General features: G+C 39.7%; 1 protein-coding gene across 1 annotated transcript in view; it reads left to right on the top strand.

The window, feature by feature from the left end:
- Positions 1-19404, top strand: part of LOC113902492 (multidrug resistance-associated protein 4-like) — a 276118-nt gene that overhangs the window by 223817 nt on the left and 32897 nt on the right. The window contains 2 exon segments of the mRNA XM_027557827.1: positions 504-659; positions 15652-15741. Coding sequence (XP_027413628.1) covers positions 504-659; positions 15652-15741 — 246 coding nt within the window.

Here is a 19404-nt window from a genome sequence, read left to right as displayed (position 1 = left end):
CTCTTCTGACTTGTTGACATTACTGTAAAATTATCCACATAATTCTCAATGTAGACATACCTGGCATTAGGAATAAAGATAATTTAAACTTAATTTTTATGAATCATTTAGGAAACTGCTGGCTTTTCACTGCCTATAGATTGATTCTGTTATTTTTAACTCTTCTTTGAACCATGGGGTCTCAACTAGGGGACATTTGTCAATGCCTGACATTTTTGATTGCCACAATGTAGGGAATGTTTCTGGTTTCTAGTGGTTAGGCTCTGACATACTACGATCCTACAATATGCAGGATATTGTGCATATATCCAGGCAAAACTAACGATAATTAATTATCCCCCAATAATGAATTATCTGGCCCCAAATTTCAACAGTTGCCATGACTGAGAAATGTTTAGACTACATTCTATGTAGAACTTTTAAAATTCTTCCTCAGCTGGCAGGGCTTCTTCTAGGTTTGTTGCATGTTGTTAATTCTTAATCCCTTCTGGATCTCATTACAGGTTGGCATTGTGGGAAGAACAGGAGCTGGAAAGAGTTCTGTTTTTTCTGCAGTTTTTCGATTGTCAGAACCCAAAGGCGACCTTCGGGTTGATCGTTGTCGGATAGGACGAGCTGGACTTCACAATTTAAGGAAGAAAATGTCAATCATATTACAGGTTTGCACATCAGAGCATTCTCACATGTTCTTTTTATAAGGCACCTAAGTTTGATTGATTTTAATTTGATTTTTGTTTGTTTTCAAATTGGATGAAAATGTTAATCCTTTTGCCCCCAGTAGAGCATATTTTTAGCAGCAGGTATTTTCAACAGATATTCTCATCACATACAAGATTTTGTTTTAATTATTTTATATTTAAATATAGTTGATGTACAGTGTTGTGTTAGTTTCTGGTGTATAGCAAAGTGACTCAGTTGATTTAGTTGATATATCTGTATATGTATATACATGCATATACTTTTTCATATTCGTTTCCATTATGATTTATTTCAGTTTTCAGCTCAGTTCAGTCACCCAGTCATGTCCAACTCTTTGTGACCCTATGGACTGCCACATGCCAGGCTTCCCTGTCCATCACCAACTCCCAGAGCTTGCTTAAACTCATATCCATCGAGTCGGTGATGCCATCCACCCAACTCATTTTCGGTCATCCCTTCGCTTCCTGCCTTCAATCTTTCCCAGTCTCACATCCATACATGACTACTGGAAAAACCATAGCTTTGACTATACAGACCTTTGTTGGCAAAGCAATGTCTCTGCTTTTTAATATGCTGTCTAGGTTGGTCATAACTTTTCTTCAAAGGAGCAAGCGTCTTTTAATTTCATGGCTGCAGTCACTATCTGCAGTGATTTTGGAGCCCCAAAAGATAAAATTTGTCACTGTTTCATTTCCCTGTCTGTTTGGGGACTAGATGCCATGATCTTAGTTTTCTGAATGTTGAGTTTTAAGTCAACTTTGTCACTCTCCTCTTTCACTTTCATCAAAAGGCTTTTTAGTTCCTCTTCAATTTCTGCCATAAGGGTGGTGTCATCTGCATATCTGAGGTGACTGATATTTCTCCTGGAAATGTTGATTCCAGCTTATGCTTCATCCAACCCTGCATTTTGCATGATGTATTCTGCATATAAGTTATATAAATAGGGTGACAATATACAGCCTTGACGTACTCCTTTCCTGATTTAGAACCAGTCTTTATTTTCCATGTCCAGTTCTAACTGTGGCAAATAGATGGGGAAACAGTGGAAACAGTGACTGACTTTATTATTTGGGGCTCCAAAATCACTGTAGATGGTGATTGCAGCCATGAAATTAAAAGATGCTTACTCCTTAGAAGGAAAGTTATGACCAACCTAGACAGCATATTAAAAAGCAGAGACATTACTTTGTCAATAAAGGTCCAAAATTGTCAATACTAGTCAAGGCCATGGAGAAGACAATGGCACCCTACTCCAGTACTCTTGCCTGGAAAACCCCATGGATGGAGGAGCCTGGAAGGCTGCAGTCCATGGGGTCGCTGAGGGTCGGACACGACTGAGCGACTTCACTTTCACTTTTCACTTTCATGCACTGGAGAAGGAAATGGCAATCCACTCCAGTGTTCTTGCCTGGAGAATCCCAGGAATGGGGGAGCCTGGTGGGCTGCCGTCTGTGGGGTCGCACAGAGTCGGACATGACTGAAGTGACTTAGCAGTAGCAGTAGCAGCAGTCAAGGCTATGGTTTTTCCAGTAGTCATGTATGGATGTGAGAGTTAGACTATAAAGAAAGCTGAGCACAGAAGAATTGATGCTTTTGAACTGTGGTGTTGGAGAAAACTCTTGAGAGTCCCTTGGACTGCAAGGTCCAACCAGTGCATCCTAAAGGAGATCAGTCCTGGGTGTTCATTGGAAGGACTGATGACCCAGAGGTATGGTATGGGGAGGGAGGTGGGAGAGGGGTTCAGGACGGGGAACACGTGTACACGTGTGGAGGATTAATGTTGATGTATGGCAAAACCAATACAATATTGTAATTAGCCTCCAATTAAATAAATTTATATTAAAGAAAAGAAACTGAAACTCCAATATTTTGGCCACCAGATGAGAAGATCTGAGTCTTTTGAAAAGACCCCGATGTTTGGAAAGTTTGAAGGGAGGATGAGAAGGGGACGACAGAGGATGAGATGGTTGGATGACATCACCTACTCAATGGACATGAGTTTGGGTAAACTCTGGAAGTTGGTGATGGACAGGGAGGCCTGGCATGTTGCGGTTCATGGGGTCACAAAGAGTCGGACACGAGTGAGCGACTGAATTAATACTGGGTATTAGATTCATAACTTAGTGATTATAGTAGGAAATAATAGATGATCAAAACCATGCACAGGAAAAAGAAATACACAAAAGCAAAATAGTTGTCAGAGGAGGCCTTACAAATAACTGAGAAAAGAAGAGAAGCTAAAGGCAAAGGAGAAAAGGAAAGATATACCCATTTGATTGCAGAGTTCCAGAGGTTAGCAAGGAGAGATAAGAGAGCCTTTTTAAGAACACAGTGCAAAGAAATAGAGGAAAACAACAGAATGGGAAAGACTAGATATCTCTTCAAGAAAATGAGAGATATCAAGGGAATATTTCATGAAAAGATAGGCACAATAAAGGACAGAAATGGTATGGACCTAACAGAAGCAAAAGATAGTAAGAAGAGGTGGCAAAAATACACAGAAGAATGGACCTAATAGAAGCAAAAGATATTAAGAAGAGGTGGCAAGAATACACAGAAGAACTATACAAAAAAGACCTTAATGACCTGGATAATTGTGATGGTATAATCACTCACCTAGAGCCAGACATCCTGAAGTGTGAAGTCAAGTGGGCCTTAGGAAGAATCACTATGAAAAAAAGTAGTGGAGGTGATGGAATTCCAGCTGAGCTATATCAAAGCCTCAAAGATGATGCTGTAAAAGCGCGGCACTCAATATGCCAGCAAATTTGGAAACTCAGCAGTGGCCACAGGACTGGAAAAGGTCAGTTTCCATTCCAATCACAAAGAAGGGCAATGCCAAGAAATGTTCAAACTAATGCACAATTTTACTCGTTTCACATGCTAGCAAAATAATGCTCAAAACCCTTCAAGATAGGCTTCAACAGTACGTGAACCAAAACCTTCTATATGTCCAAGCTGGATTTAGAAAAGGCGAGTAACCAGAGATCAAATTGCTAACATCCATTGGATCATAGAGAAAGCAAGAGAATTCCAGGGAAACATCTGCTTCACTGACGATACTAAAGACTGTGTAGATCACAACAAACTGTGGAAAATTCTTAAGGAGATGGGAATGCCAGGCCACCTTACCTGCCACCTGAGAAACCTATATGCAGGTCCAGAAGCAACAGTTAGAACTGGGCATGGAACAACAGACTGGTTCCAAATAGGAAAAGGAGTATGTCAAGGTTATATATTGTCACCCTGCTTATTTAACTTATATACAGGGTACATCATGTGAAATGCCAGACTGGATGAAGCACAAGCTGACATCAAGATTGCTAGGAGAAATATCAATAACCTCTGATATGCAGGTGACACCACCCTTATGGTAGAAAGCAAAGAGGAACTAAAGAGCCTCTTGATGAAGCCAAGAGTGAAAGTGAAAGAGGAGAGTGAAAAAGCTGGCTTAAAACTCAACATTCAAAAAACAAAGATCATGGCATCTGGTCCCATCACTTCATGGCAAATAGATAGGGAAACAATGGAAAAAGTGACAGACTTTAGTTTTTTGGGCTCCAAAATCACTGCAGATGGTGACTGCAGCCATGAAATTAAAAGAAGTGTGCTCCTTGGAAGAAAAGCTATGACTAACCTAGACAGCATATTAAAAAGCAGAGACATTACTTTGTCTACAAAGGTCTGTGTAGTCAAAGCTCTAATTTCTCCAGTAGTCATGTATGGATGTGAGAGCTGGCAGCAAAAAACTCTGAGCACCAAATAACTAATGCCTTCCAACTGTGGAGGTAGAGAAGACTGTTGAGAGTCCCTTGAACAGCAAGGAGATCAAAGCAGTCAATCCCAAAGGCAATTGGTCCTGAATATTCATTGGAAGGCCTAATGCTGAAGCTGAAGCTACAGTACTTTGGCCACTGAATGCGAAGAGCTGACTCATTGGAAAAGACCCTGATGCTGAGAAAGATTGAAGACAGGAGGAGAAGGAGACAACAGAGGATGAGATGGTTGGATAACATCACCGACTCAGTGGAGTTTGAGCAAACTCTGGGAGCTGGTGAAGGACAGGGAAAGATGGCATGCTGCAGTCCATGGGGTGGCAGAATCAGACGTGACTGCATGACTGAAGAATAACAAGAGAAAAATGAAGTTAAATTCCCAAGATTTATGTTTTGATTGTACCCATCTCTGAAATGGGCCAGATGAAATTAGTTTTAGAAATAATTAGCATGTCTGCAAATTACTTTTATGTCCATGGATGAAAGTATCTATAAATGTGTCCTGTTAATGCTTCTTGATAAGAAAAGGTTGTGTGCTTGTGTATGTAAAAGTACTCCCTATATAAAGATATAACACTGGATGATTCTTGGCTCTGCATGTAATGTTTTGGAGTACATCTGAGCAAAGACTAAACATCCCTTGACATCACCAGGTTTTGAATTTGCTCTATCAGTTTCCATTCTACCTTTGTGCCTGCTTTATGTACACACTCCAGAGAGTTTGCTTACAAAACATTATTAAGCTTTGTATCCATGTAGATAATAATCGCTAACCATTGTAAACACAAAACCTTTATTTGTTTTTGTTTCACTTTATATGCACTTTATATTCACTCCAACGCACAGTATTGGTTGACTCAAGAGAGAGAATCTGAAGAGATCCTGCAACGTGTAAAAGGCCCAAGGAAGTCATTCAGGAGGCAGCCAGTGATCGAATGTTTAAGAGTGGAGACCAAGTATCAACATGACCCACATTTTTATTTCTACTCTGCCTCATCTGACTATGGGGCCTTGGTGAAGTCATTCAGCTTCTAAGGTTCATAGTCCTGGTCCTTAAACTAGTTCTAGAAATTATTGCTGCACAGATTTGTTGTGAAGATATAACTGGATAAGAAAACAGTTGTGGCCCATTTCTAGTTCTTAGGAATCCTCAGTCAGTAGTAGCTATTACTATCCTTAAGGATCAGGGCATTGACCTTTCCAATAACTTCTAGTTAAGTAGAAAGAGTAACACATTCTGGACTGATTTTGCTGTTTAATTTCTGTTTATATTTTTGTGGTTTTGGGTGATTTTCTTTACCTGTATTTTTTATATTGTAAAGCACATTGTTTATATAAATTTAAAGAGTGAGAGGAAAACAGATTAGCAAATTAGGAGTTTTAAGGAAAGGCAAGACAGAAAACTCTGTCTTTCCAATACGAAACAACAGGAGAGAATATCACTTCCTTTTTATCTTTTGATATCTGGCGCCCGTCCCATAACATTCTTTCCAGCCCCGGACTCTGTACCCACTCATACTTTCCAGCCCTCCATGAAGATTTCTGGCATTTTTTTGCCCTCCCCACATTCTTGACTATTTTCTTCCTCTCCTTGAGGACAGGGCCTCTGTGTCTCATTTCTGTTTCTCTAGTGTTTGTTGAAGGCCCTGACAAGTTACACAGGTTTTAATAATAATCCCTAACATTTGTGGAATCCTTAGCTCTGGGAGTTGGTGATGGACAGGGAAGCCTGGTGTGATGCAGTCCATGGAGTCACAAAGAGTTGAACATGACTGAGTGACTGAACTGAACTGTACTGAACTAACATGTTTTAACATGTTCCCTGGTTCTCGGTTGGTAAATAATCTGCCTGCAGTGTGGGAGACCTGGATTCTGTCCCTGGGTTGGGAAGATCCCCTGGAGAAGGGAAAGGCTACTTACTCCTGTATTCTGATCTGGAGAATTCCATGGACTGTATAGTCCATGGGGTCACAAAGAGTTGGATACAACTGAATGATTTTCACTTTAACATGTTTTACCCTCTTACCATCTCCCACTTTTTGCTCACAAGAATTCTATGGTTATCCTCATCTTACAGATTTTAAAACTGGGGTAATAGAAACTTAACTTACCATGGGGCAAAGCCTGGACTTTAATTTAGAGAGATTCCCAACTCCAGAATCCAGCAGGAGAAAATCTGATACTGTGTTTACTTGAAGTTACTTGTCTCAGAGCAGAAAACTTAGAATCCTCTTTCCCCAAACAAATAGGAAGCAGTGATGCTTGTTTTCTCAACACGTTGATTTAGGAGTCCTAGGAAGCTGAGCTCAGGCTCTGCCAAGGGGGAGCCTAGTGCTGTTTCTTTGAGTTGCCCCACTTAGGTGATCCAGGTCTGCATCAACTTCCCTGACGCCCTCTGCCCCGTGATCTTGTGAGCAGCAGCAGCTTCCAGGGTGGTCTCTCTCTCCCCCATCACTATTGACCCCACCATGAACAGGTCAGAAATGGGGAGATGTGATAGCAACAAGGACTTGCCTAGGAACCAGAGGCAGGGGAGTGGTGACATAGACCATCAGTCCTGGAGTCCTAGGGGGAACTTTCAAAGACAAATACTATATAATCTTAGGAAGGTACTCCTCAATTTGTGTTCAAAATTTCAGGAAAAAGCAAAATACGAAAGTACTTCCTAGATAATTTCCTTAAGTGGAACAGGTATCTGAAGTCTGTGCATCCTTTGTGCTCAGAATGTGAAGTAGTTAAGTATATTCCCCAGAAAGAACACCAAGGTGAGATTATATTCAGGGAGTAGCTGCTTATCTGAAAGGACCTGGAAAATGAATTTCAAAACTTCTTTAGATGATACTCTACACATAGAACCCTTTATTCTATTGGTACAAAGAAGATGTTTTCAATTGAAGAGAGATTGCATGTGAATTCAATATTTATGATTGTAGTCTAAAGGTTGGCACAGATCAACAGCATCTTTATCATGGTTAAATAGATTCATTTTTATATTTGGTAGTTTTTTTTCTTTTAAATCAAAGCAAAAGCTAAGTATTTTTTACACAGCCCATTCTGCTCTTTGGTATTTCCATTCTCTGAGTTTTTTTCAGTTGTTGAAGAAGGTGAACCAGAGCTGTTCTGACTTCTCTGATATATTCTTGATATGCTTCAGTGGAGGGCAGTTTCTTGCTTTGGGACTGAAATGATGAGGATAAAGATTGTGCTTTATCTGCCTTGTTTGTAATCCCTTGTATGGTTTTTGTATTGGTCCTGGAAAACCAGGAAAGAAAACCTGGTTTTCTTTCTGTTTTTTGTTTTTGGTAAGAACAAATCTCAAAGAGAGAAGAGGTAGATGTGCTGTTACTAGTAAAGAAATACAACTAGATTCTAGCCTAATGCAATTTGCCCTTTGTTTCCAACACTGAAATCTTAGTTAAAAATCCCTGGAACTGTTCTCTGGAGCTCTTGAGGACTTTACAAGGCTTAAATTCCTTATCCTTTGTTAGTTAACAGTGTGCTTTTCTTCTGAATATGGAAGTTCATTGAGAGGCTAAGGGATTAAAAATGAAAGGTGATTGGGGGAAACCAAGGTTTAAAGTGACGTTAGGTTATCCTCTTTTGCTTGAAACAGGGAGATGAGCTGCTTCTTAAGAAAGGTCCCCAGATTAGAAATGAGAACATAGCCCTTAGGATTTGGGGAAATGCCGGAATCCAGCTCCAGCAGCCAGGGATTCAACCTGAAGAGATGAACGGTGTTGGCGATGAGACAGCCTCTCAGTTTTCTTGGACTGCCAATTTATTTCAAGTTTAAGATTTTCTTTTATACTTTTACAAAAGCATTAGGTCAGAGGTTTGACATTTTCAGTTCCCCCTCACCCAGATTTATTATGTCCATAAATCATTGTTGCTCTTCAAACAGAGTTCCTGCTTCAGTGATTCTCTCAGAATCAGCTTTACCATCTATTATCTACTTCCTCTAATGTGCCTATGGTTAACTTGTGATTACTTTGTAACTCGTGCTACATTCCTCAGTTTACTACTTATCTTCCTAAATCTTGTTTGCTCCTAACATCCTGAGCTCACTATCTCTTAAAAAGGCTTCTAGCTATAGTATCTATAAAATTCCTAACCTCTATAAGCTATAGTAAAATATGCTAACATTACAACATTCCTTAAATCTTTAACTTCTATTTTAATTATTTCTGGGCCCTAAATTCAGGAAACTCCTTTGCCATAAACATTTTCCTCACAAATAGACTTCAGATAGCAATCCCTCCCATGGTCACAAGCTGCAGCCTATGTGCTCATTCTGGAACACTCTTTTGTAAAAGTCCTTAAACAAATGTCAATTATTAACTTTATGAATTATTTTCTGAGCACAGCTGCAGAAGGCTTTGTGCCTTTTCATGCTGCTCTCAAGAACAATAAGCACCTTATTATTCCTTTTCAGTCAACTTAGCTGAGGAGAGGAAAAAACAAGTCAGAATTACAAGACCTAACTCCTTCATCCCAGGTCCGTGCCTGCGGGACAAGGAAAGGGAGTTGGGGCTATGCCTCCATTTTGTCAGTAATGCCTAAAGTGGCAGGGAAACATCAGCAGTAGCTACTCTTTGTATACTTTAGCTGAGGGCAGGTTCTTGCTTTGGGATTGAAATGAGGATAAAGATTGTGCTTTACCTGCCTCGTTTGTAACCACTTGTATGGTTTTTGTCTTGATCCTGGGTCATTTTAAGCTTCAGTTAGTGGGTAGGGTTTTTTTTCAACATAGTTTATAGTCTTTCTTCCAGCAGCATATACAAAGGTCCAGTAAGACTGCAGTTTTCAGTCTGCAGTTGTGTTGAAGGTTTATCAATATATTGCCCTAAATGCTCTGATTCAGAGTGGCTATTTTTGGGTCACACACCTAAAATGACCTTGTGTTATGTTTATAACAAAGGAAAAATCAATACTGAATATGACCCAATGAATTACATTTTTAAAAATATAATCTTTATACCATGATGAAAAAATAGTTCGGAAACTAAGGTTTCACTTAAATTGTTACATTGAATAAGCATGTTTTCCTGACTGTTGTGCCAGGCAACTCTTATTCATTGAGGTTTATTTGTACTTTCAGAAAAAATATACATGGGCCAATAAATGTAGTGTATATTTACGTGAGGGTTGTATGTCCTACTATTGCAGGAAGGTGAACCCCTTCCAGGGCCTGAAACTGGGCTCTTGTCTAACACTCGGAAATGAATTGTCCGAGGAGACACATGTGCTGACAAAACAAGAGATTTTATTGGGAAAGGGCGCCTGGGTGGAGAGCAGTAAGGTAAGGGAACCCAGGAGAACTGCTCTGCTATGTGGCTTGCAGTCTCGGGTTTTATGGTGATGGGGGATTAGTTTCCGGGTTGTATTTAGCCAATCATTCTGACTCAGAGTCCTTCCTGGTGGTGCACGCCTTGTTCAGCCAAGATGGATGCTAGAGAGAAGAATTCTGGGAGGTGGTCAGACATGTGGTGTCTCTTTTTGACTTTTCCTGAATTTGTCCATTTGGTGGTGGCTTATTAGTTCCATGTTCCTTACCAGGACCTCATACAGATGGTTACTATGGTGCCCAGCCAGGGTAGGTGGTTTCAGTCAGTGTGCTTCCCCTAACACTACCATAAATCTCTACACTGCCGTGTCCTTCAGTGTAAACATTTGTACACTTATTTATAAAATTAGTTTATTTATATGATTACTTAGGTACTTTAAATAATATCTACTGAGAAATGATCATTGGGAATTAATTCGCAGGTGCTCCAGTGGTTAGAACTCTGTGCTCTCACTGCTGTGGCCCTGGTTCAATCCCTGATTGGGAAACTAGGTTCCCACAAGCTGCATGGTACCACCAACAGAAACAAAAAAGAACATTAATTTGACCCTTATCTGCCCTTGCAGTATGTGTCTACTGTGAGCAGTTTTACTAGCTTTTATCTGGTAAGTGATGAAAGAAGAATGAGTAGAAACCAAAGTGAACACCACGCATAAAACACATTCACATATTCAAATAAATATTGTTCACAAATGGCCTGCTGATTTCAAGCAAAATAGAGCTTCAATCAGTTACTATTTTTATAAATCATTCTTTTCATTCAACACGTTTTCATTAAAGTTTTGTTGATTTTTGAGATATACATTTGGCATGTCACAACAAAGAGAAATATTCTTCCATCTAATAATGCTAAGTAAGCCCACATAATTGCCAAATATATCCTTTTAGACTGACAGTGTAGACTTAAGTGAGAACATGTATTGCAATGGGAAACTGCTGAAGCAGTTTTTTGTTTGTTTGTTTGTTTGTTTGTTTTGAAATGTGTGCCAATCAGCAGTGGTTTGGTGATAATTAGCAGAATGTATTTAAGGCCTACAGAGTGTCTAGAGGCTCTGTTTAAAGCTCAGCATGAAGTAGCTGCAGATGCTGGTAAGGGGCTCAGAAGTGAGGGACTCCCCCTGCTGCAAAGAATCCAGTTTTAGTCTCCTAGTCTTTGATGAGCTTCGTCTGCTTCAAGGAGTTTCCTAAAGAGAAGGTGAGGGAGGTGACAATAGAGAGAGACCCTGATTACAAAATAGACCTGATTATAAAATAGACCCTGACTACAAACTAGACCCTGATTGAACTTTTTTTAAAGTCTTTATTAAATTTGTTGCTATAATATTTCTGCCTTATTTTCCTGTTTTTGGCCACAAGGCAGATGGAATCTTAGCTCCCTTACCAGGGATCAAACCTGCAACCTCTTCATTGGAAGGTGAAGTCTTAACCACAGGACCACCAGGGAAGTCCCCCTGATTGACCTTTGAGTGGGGTCTTTATGTCTGTTCTCTTGAACCACCAAATGTATTAATGTGTTGTTGTTGTTCAGTCACTCAGTCATGTCCAGCTCTTTGTGACCCCATGGGCTGTAGTGGGCCAGACTCCTTTGTCCATGAGATTTCCCAAGCAAGAATACAAGAATACTGCCATTTCCTTCTCCAGGGGATCTTCCCAACCCAGGAATCAAATGCTCTCCTGTACTGGAAGGTGAATTCTTTACCACTGAGCAACCAACCTTTTAAAAAACAAAGCAATTTAATATTTTTCATAAATTAGCTTAGGTAACACCTCTCTCGGAGAAGGCAATGGCATCCCACTCCAGTACTCTTGCCTAGAAAATTCCATGGACAGAGGAGCCTGGTGGGCTGCAGTCCATGGGGTCACGAAGAGTCGGACACGACTGAGCGACTTCACTTTCCCTTTTCACTTTCATGCATTGGAGAAGGAAATGGAAACCCACTCCAGTGTTCTTGCCTGGAGAATCCCAGGGACGGGGGAGCCTGGCAGGCTGCCGTCTCTGGGGTTGCACAGAGTCTGACACGACTGAAGCGACTTAGCAGCAGCAACACCTCTCTAGAGTGTGCTTTGAAAACCAGATGGCACTTTATCAAACCCTAGACCTCTTATGGGATGTGAATTTGCCCTTTGAAAGGAGCCTGAAGGAAAAAATGTTCAGGTCACATAAGCTATGATGGGCAAACAAACATTCCTGTAGTTATAATCAAAAAGGCCTGGTCTCTCTTCTCCTGACTGGGCTCAAAGCTGGTTCCTTTAGGTGACCTCTTTCAGTCCCTTTATCTCCTCAAACACTAGTTCTCAAAGAGTCTCTCATCTTGAGCCCAGAGCAGAATACTGTCCATAGTTTAGGTTCCTGGGGGAAAGTAGAGGAGAGTCAGAAAAGAGGGATGAATATTGGGCACCAGCCTCCCCTTGCTTGGCCATGTCATTTGTGTAAACCTCATGGAAATAGCTAAAAGAAGAGAAATCATCTGGCTTGTTACAATCTTAGAGTTGAAAATTAGAAAGAGTAACAACTTGTTGTTTTTTAAATCTGAGGCAGAATGGTATTTTACTCTGATCAGGAACTCTTAGCATGCTTAGACGGTTGTTTATACTTTGACCCTAAATTCAAGTTTTAAAGAAACCTTACATTTGGTCTCAGGATTTTTCAGTTCAAGTCACTAATTTTGACATGTCACATGGCCACTGATTTTCATTGCTTTTTGGTGTATATCAGCCACTTAATCAACCTTCTGTAAATGAAGGTTAAAGTTAAATGTCTTTTTAATCTTAGATTTTGCTTAGGGATGCATCTTTTTTTGGGCAGCACACCGTATGTTTTCTGCATCCATTTCTCTCTCACCATACTTGAAACAAAGACAACAGGGAAGGAAGGTAGAGGAGGCTGTGTCATTCTTTTTCATGGCTGGGGAAAAGAAGTCTGTCTTCTTCATGTTTCTTCTCAGGCTTTTATGAAGTGAGGAGGAACAGTGCAGTTTGAGGCTGGTGATTGTGAGCAGTTACAGGCACTTGTGGAAGAGTCAGATTTCCTCTTGTTCTCACACCCCCTTGTTCTGTGCCATTCACTGAAAGGAGCCAATTGCACTCTTCTCTGTTGCTCGTATTCTGTGGCCTGGCTTATTAGAGCCCTCCAGAAGAAAAGTTAAATGGCTTACATGAGCTTATGTATAACATTCTCTCCTGAAACCCAGAAAGATATTTTATTTCCAGAGTAATTTACTGATGGCTCCTCCTAAAGTAGATGAATAGGAAGAACTATTTACATTAAAATAATTTTATTAAAAAAAAATAATAATTTTATTATGACACAGGTCACAATAGGTTTCAGGTCATCCTGACCTTGCAGTTAGTAATGAGGTTCTGTGAGGCAGGTCATCTGACACATAGGTGAGAGAAGTGGGGACCAGCTGATGCAGACTCAAAGGTGATCTCTACATGGACAGAGGAGCCTTCATTTCAGTTCAGTTGCTCAGTTGTGTCTGCCTCTTTGAGACCCCATGGACTGCAGCACACCAGGCTTCCCTGTCCATCACCAACTTCTGAAGCTTGCTCAAACTCATGTCCATCGAGCTGGTGATGCCATCCAACCATCTCATCCTCTGTCATCTCCTTCTCCTCTTGCCTTCAATCTTTCCCAGCTCTTTTCCCAGATCATTTCCAAGGAGTTCTTCTCATCAGGTGGCCAAAGTATTGGTTTCAGCTTCAGCATCGGTACTTCCAATGAACATTCAGGACTGATTTCCCTTAGGATGGACTGGTTTGATCTCCTTGCAGTCCAAAGGACTCTCAAGAGTCTTCTCTAACACCACAGTTCAAAAGCATCAATTCTTCAGCCCTAAGAGAAGACTTGTTGCTGCTGCTGCTGCTAAGTCGCTTCAGTCGTGTCTGACTCTGTGCGATCCCATTGACGGCAGCCCACCAGGCTCCCCTGTCCCTGGGATTCTCCAGGCAAGAACACTGGAATGGGTTGCCATTTCCTTTTCCAAAGCATGAAAGTGAAAAGTGAAAGTGAAGGCACTCAGTCGTGTCTGACTCTGTGAGATCCCATCGACGGCAGCCCACCAGGCTCCCCCGTCCATGGGATTTTCCAGGCAAGAACACTGGAGTGGGGTGCCATTGCCTTCTACTAAGAGAAGCCTTAGGCCCCAGTAATTGACATTCTCTTTGCATGTGTGGAGATGTTTCATTCACAGATGTGGAAAGATTCCTGATCCTGGGAAGACTGTTTTACCAGTAGAGAAAATAGCCTGATCTTTATTCTTCAGTGCCAATGTGAAACTATTTAATAGTTCTGCTTTGAGACACAAACCTGAAAGGTTATGGCTGTGAGCTGTGAACGGTGCCAGTATTCTTGGTCTCCAGAGGAGAGAATTTCAATCCAGGACCAAAGACGACCACTTTTGACCACTCTGAGCTTTTGTGTAGCAAAGTTGTTTTTTTTTTTAACATAACAGGGATAGAGAAAGCTTCCAGCAAAAGGTGCTGGAAGGGCGGGCCTAGGAGAGTAAGTACCCCCTTGCTAGTATTTAGCAAGGCATTATATATTGTTCAGTTCAGTTCAGTTCAGTCACTCAGTCATGTCTGACTCTTTGCGACCCCATGAATCGCAGCACACCAGGTCTCCCTGTCTATCACCAACTCCCGGAATTCACTCAGACTCACGTCCATCGAGTCAGTGATGCCAACCAGCCATCTCATCCTCTGTCGTCCCCTTCTCCTCCTGCCCCCAATCCCTCCCAGCGTTAGAGTCTTTTCCAATGAGTCAACTCTTTGCATGAGGTGGCCAAAGTACTGGAGTTTCAGCTTTAGCATCATTCTTTCCAAAGAAATCCCAGGGCTGATTTCCTTCAGAATGGACTGGTTGGATCTCCTTGCAGTCCAAAGGACTCTCAAGAGTCTTCTCCAACACCACAGTTCAAAAGCATCAATTCTTTGGTGCTCAGCCTTCTTCACAGTCCAAGTCTCACATCCATACATGACCACAAGAAAAACCATGAGATGCTAATCATAGATAAGAGAAACACAAGGCTGGCTGATAGAACTGCACCAGGCTCCTCTCCAATAACATACATTCTGAGATAGCATCTGCAGGAGGGGAGCAGTCTCTCACTGAAGTATCTCTGGGTGAGATAAATTATATCCATATAGCAGCTGCCATTAGTTTTTAAAGAAAAGCAGGTTTCTAAGAAAGATAGATTGTTTCATTAACATAGCTTAAGACAGGATATTTCCTTGAGCAAGATATACAATTTTGCTGAGCAGATATTAGCTGGAGGTTTGAGAAAGTTTCAGATAGTCCCCATAGCAACACAGGATTTGAGAAATCTCCTGCTATGCCAAGGAATGTGCCTTTTTGCCTTCTCCCCATCTTTGGGGACCCTGACCTCCATACCTGCCTGACTATTAACCCTTTCAAACCTCAACTAATCATGCTCTTGGTATTTCCTAGTATCACACCAGAATTGACAATTTATCTAGTGCTGTTGGTATAAAATTTCTCAAATAATTATATCCTTATTTTTTAAAAAATTAAGCAGGTATTACCAGTGAAGCATTAAAAAAGTCAAATCTTCCTTTCTCTTCTTCAGGTTTTTCTTAAGGTGACACACCTCAGCACTTTCTTTTGTTAGTGTTCAATGGTGCAGAGGATATTTTGCAGCACAGTTTATACAACTGAAAATTATTTTAGAGATACTGTTTTTGTAAATGGGCATTTGCAACCTTATTATTAAAGATTACAGTGAATTTTGATTTTGTTCATTTTAATTCTGTAAGTACTGGAATAAAATGGATAAAGTTGACTGATAACATTTACTATTTTGGGTTATTTAGGAACCTGTTTTATTCACGGGAACAATGAGGAAAAATCTGGATCCTTTTAATGAACATACAGATAAGGAACTGTGGAATGCCTTAGAAGAGGTAATTTATTAAATGTTATTAGTTTGTTAGCATCAGTATATGTGTGTGTACATTTACAGCACTGCAGGCAATTAAAGGGGAGCTGATCCATGTAACTGATTTTGTTTACCTCCTAGCAGAACATTGATGATCTGTGTATTGATTTTTATGAAAAGCAAGAATATAATGCATCATATTTCCACTGTAGCTTTTCCCTTAGAATCCAAAGCAACTAAACACATTACCTTGTCTTTGTGTTGTGTTGTGTTCAGTTCCAAAGCCGTGTTTGACTATTTGGGACTTCATGGACTCCAACATGCTAGGCCTCCCTGTCCTTCACTATCTTCCAAAGTTTGTCCAAGTTCATATCCATTGCATCAATGATGCCATCTAGCCATCTCATTCTCTGATGCCCTCTTCTGCTCTCAGTCTTCCCCAGCATCAGGGACTTTTCTAATGAGTTGGCTGTTTGCATCATGTGCCCAAAATACTGGGGCTTCATCTTCAGCATCAGTCCTTCCAATGAGTATTCAGGGTTGATTTCCCTTAAGATTGACTGGTTTGATCTCCTTGCTGTCCAAGGAGTCTTCTCTAGTACCACAGTTTGAAGACATTGATTCTTTGGTGCTCTACTTTCCTTACAGTCCAGCTCTCACAACCATATGTGACCACTGGGAAGACCATAGCTTTAACTATAGCAGAGCACTAAACTAGATTTTTAAATTGTGGGTTCAAATTCTATTGGTTACCTAGTGAATTTATTACCCTAATTACCCTGTAATATTCATTTTACTCCTCAGATATTAGGGAACATCTACTAAGTAAACACAATAATAGCTTTTCATTATTAACTGAGAGAGAAATGAGATCATACTACTAAAATAGTGTGATGTTTCATAAGTGTTTATAAGGGTAAATAATACAGTTGGAATGTGATAATAATTATATATTGACTGTTATTTTAATCCTGCAGAGTAAATACAAGTAACAGAACCCTGGAGATTTTGTGACATTTTTTATAGTTTTAAGTTCATTTCTAGAAGATGTTCTATTTGTGTAGTGTTTCCCTTTGGACTACTTCTTGGAATCTCCTCACCATTTCATGAAATGGATTTTGAGTGTTAAGATGTTGTTAGTTGGTGTATTTTAATATAAATTATTTTCTGCATTTGCCCCAGTTTTGTAAATTGATTCTAAGCTACCCTTGGCAGAAAATGTATCTCCACTGTTAAACTATAGACAGATTTTAAACCCTCATAGGACTTAGCTCAGTCTTCTGCTTTTAAAAAGTAAGCACTTAATAAATACTTAATGTTTGATTGATCTCTTCAGTTCAGAGAAGCATGGCTTATTTCTCTCAAAACAAAAATGTTTTTTGTTTTATTCCCACAAATCCCAATGACACAGTGTTGTTTTGAATTGGTACTTTTTGTCATTTAGTGTCACCCTTTCAGGGGTAGCTCTCAAATCTGTAGTACACAGATGAATTTGACTGTGAGCAAGCCGACTTGAAGGCCTGGCAATCTCCTGCCAATATTTCTGGTTTCTGAAGGATGTCAGCACTGAGTCTCACACACCCACCCTGCTTTCCAGCAACTGTGAGGATTTTATGCTCTTAAATCAGGTCGATTGCTTCACCTTCTACTTGAGAAGCAGTGGACCTCTGATTTCATTTAAGTCAGTGAGTCTTTCTACAGTGAAATTCTAGAAGAGAAGAGGTAGAGAAGTTAACCATCAAATGTAAAGAAAGATGGAAGGATCCACTTCTACTGGACTCAGAGGAAAGATTTAATGATGAAATTAGTACACACCTTTCAAAAAACTAGAAGTATTGGTAACTTATTTTCCAATTTGTTTCCAAGCCTGAGATCCCTCTTCACAGATCCTCCAGTAGTAAAATTACTATAGACTTTTAGAACACATAGTTCCATGGACAGTGAAGAAACATTAATTGGGAGATAAATCCTTTGAAAAGCTATCTTAGAACTTGGCTTTAGCTTATATTTAATTCATCTGTAGGAGTCAAAATCAAAATAAAATGTAGTGGCCTCTGAATTCTAATAATGATGAAGCACTGGAAGTGGTAGACAATACTAAGATCTACCTTTAAATAAAGTACATTTGGAAATTTCTATAAATAGAAATAAACATGAGTTTATTTCACAAAGTGAAGTTTGTGGTTTCCATATGCCACTTCCAGAAGTGGTCCTATTACTTTAGTGGTATCTCTTAGGGAGGAATCATCCCATCTTTGTATTTCTCTAGGAATTGTTCCTTTATGACTTTTATGTGATATTCTAATTTGTAGAATATCACTAAATCTTTCATTGATAAACATGCAAATGTCATAAAGAAATACTTCCTATAGTAACAGAGTGATGAGATGATTTGTCAGACTAAGAAGTATAACTCAAGCAAAGAGATCAATTTTTAGGTGGATTAACACCCCCCAGTTATTGGTTTATAAGTGATGCCAAACAAATGGAAAATGTGAACCCTAACTCAGAGTCTTCCTGAGAGTAGGAGGCACCACTACGTTTTCTTCAAGAACTTCAGTTAAAAGTAAAAGGAGATTTTTACATTTATTTTTAAATGCTTAGTTTTGTCTACTCCTTCCTCCTCGACTGATTTGGACACTCAGAAGGGAAACAGTTTTATGAATGCTGCCCATCTCATCTTAGTTATTTTTTTCAAGGTATTCTGAAAATAAATTTTTTCATGTAATGATAAATAGCTTACTGTAAATTGAGGAAAATTCATCAGAAATTAATGCTGATTGGGACACCTAAAAGGCAAGGGCAGCTCTACCAATATAACATGAGTAGTGCCTGAAGATGAAGCACTTTATCTCTCAAAGGTTAAGGAATCATGGTAAATAAAACTCTGGAAAAGAAAGGAATATATATATATATATATTTAATATACATACATATATATTTAAAATAGTGACTGATTCACACTGATGTATCAAAGAGACCACTGCAACATTATAAAACAATTATCCTCCAGTTAAAAAAAAACAACAACAACAACAACCAAGAACTCTTGAAAATAATCAGCAGTATGTTGCTTCTGTTAAAAAAGAAAACAGCTTTAATCCTAGAACAGACAACTAAGGATGGTGTGCCTTATGAAAACTGAAGAAATAACCCAGTTATGTTAGATGTTGATAGTATCTCTATTAGGACACAAGTGTGTCTCATCACACAGGAAACCAAGATTCAGAAATCTGGGTGTCAGCAGCCTGTGCATCAGGAATCACGTGATTCAATCCTGGCTGTGGAGACAGCTCATATGTCCATTTCCCAGGACCTTGTATTTAGGTGAACGGGCTCCCCGCTTACTTCCTTTACTGCTGGTCCTGCTCTAGTAAAAGCTCTTCTCCATCTGTTGATTGCATTTCAGTGTCTCTTCCAGCCCACACCAGCCTTTCTTTTTGAAAAGTAGGAAGGTTCTACAAAATATGGAGACCATCTTACATCTCACAATCTCCTGTGAGGAGCATTGGCACCTGGCTAGTAGATACAGTATATGTAGTAGGTTACTCTGAAATCATGATAATAGAAGTGGTTGTCTTATAAATTCAGATTATTACTTTCAGTTTTGCTGTAGCTTATTACTTTCCCAAGCTCAAAAACAATTTCAAGCATTTTATACTGAGATATATAGTTTTCAATAGTAGTA

Source organism: Bos indicus x Bos taurus, chromosome 12 (assembly GCF_003369695.1).
Source record: "Bos indicus x Bos taurus breed Angus x Brahman F1 hybrid chromosome 12, Bos_hybrid_MaternalHap_v2.0, whole genome shotgun sequence".
Taxonomy (NCBI): domain Eukaryota; kingdom Metazoa; phylum Chordata; class Mammalia; order Artiodactyla; family Bovidae; genus Bos; species Bos indicus x Bos taurus.
This window is presented reverse-complemented; position numbering and strand designations above follow the sequence as displayed.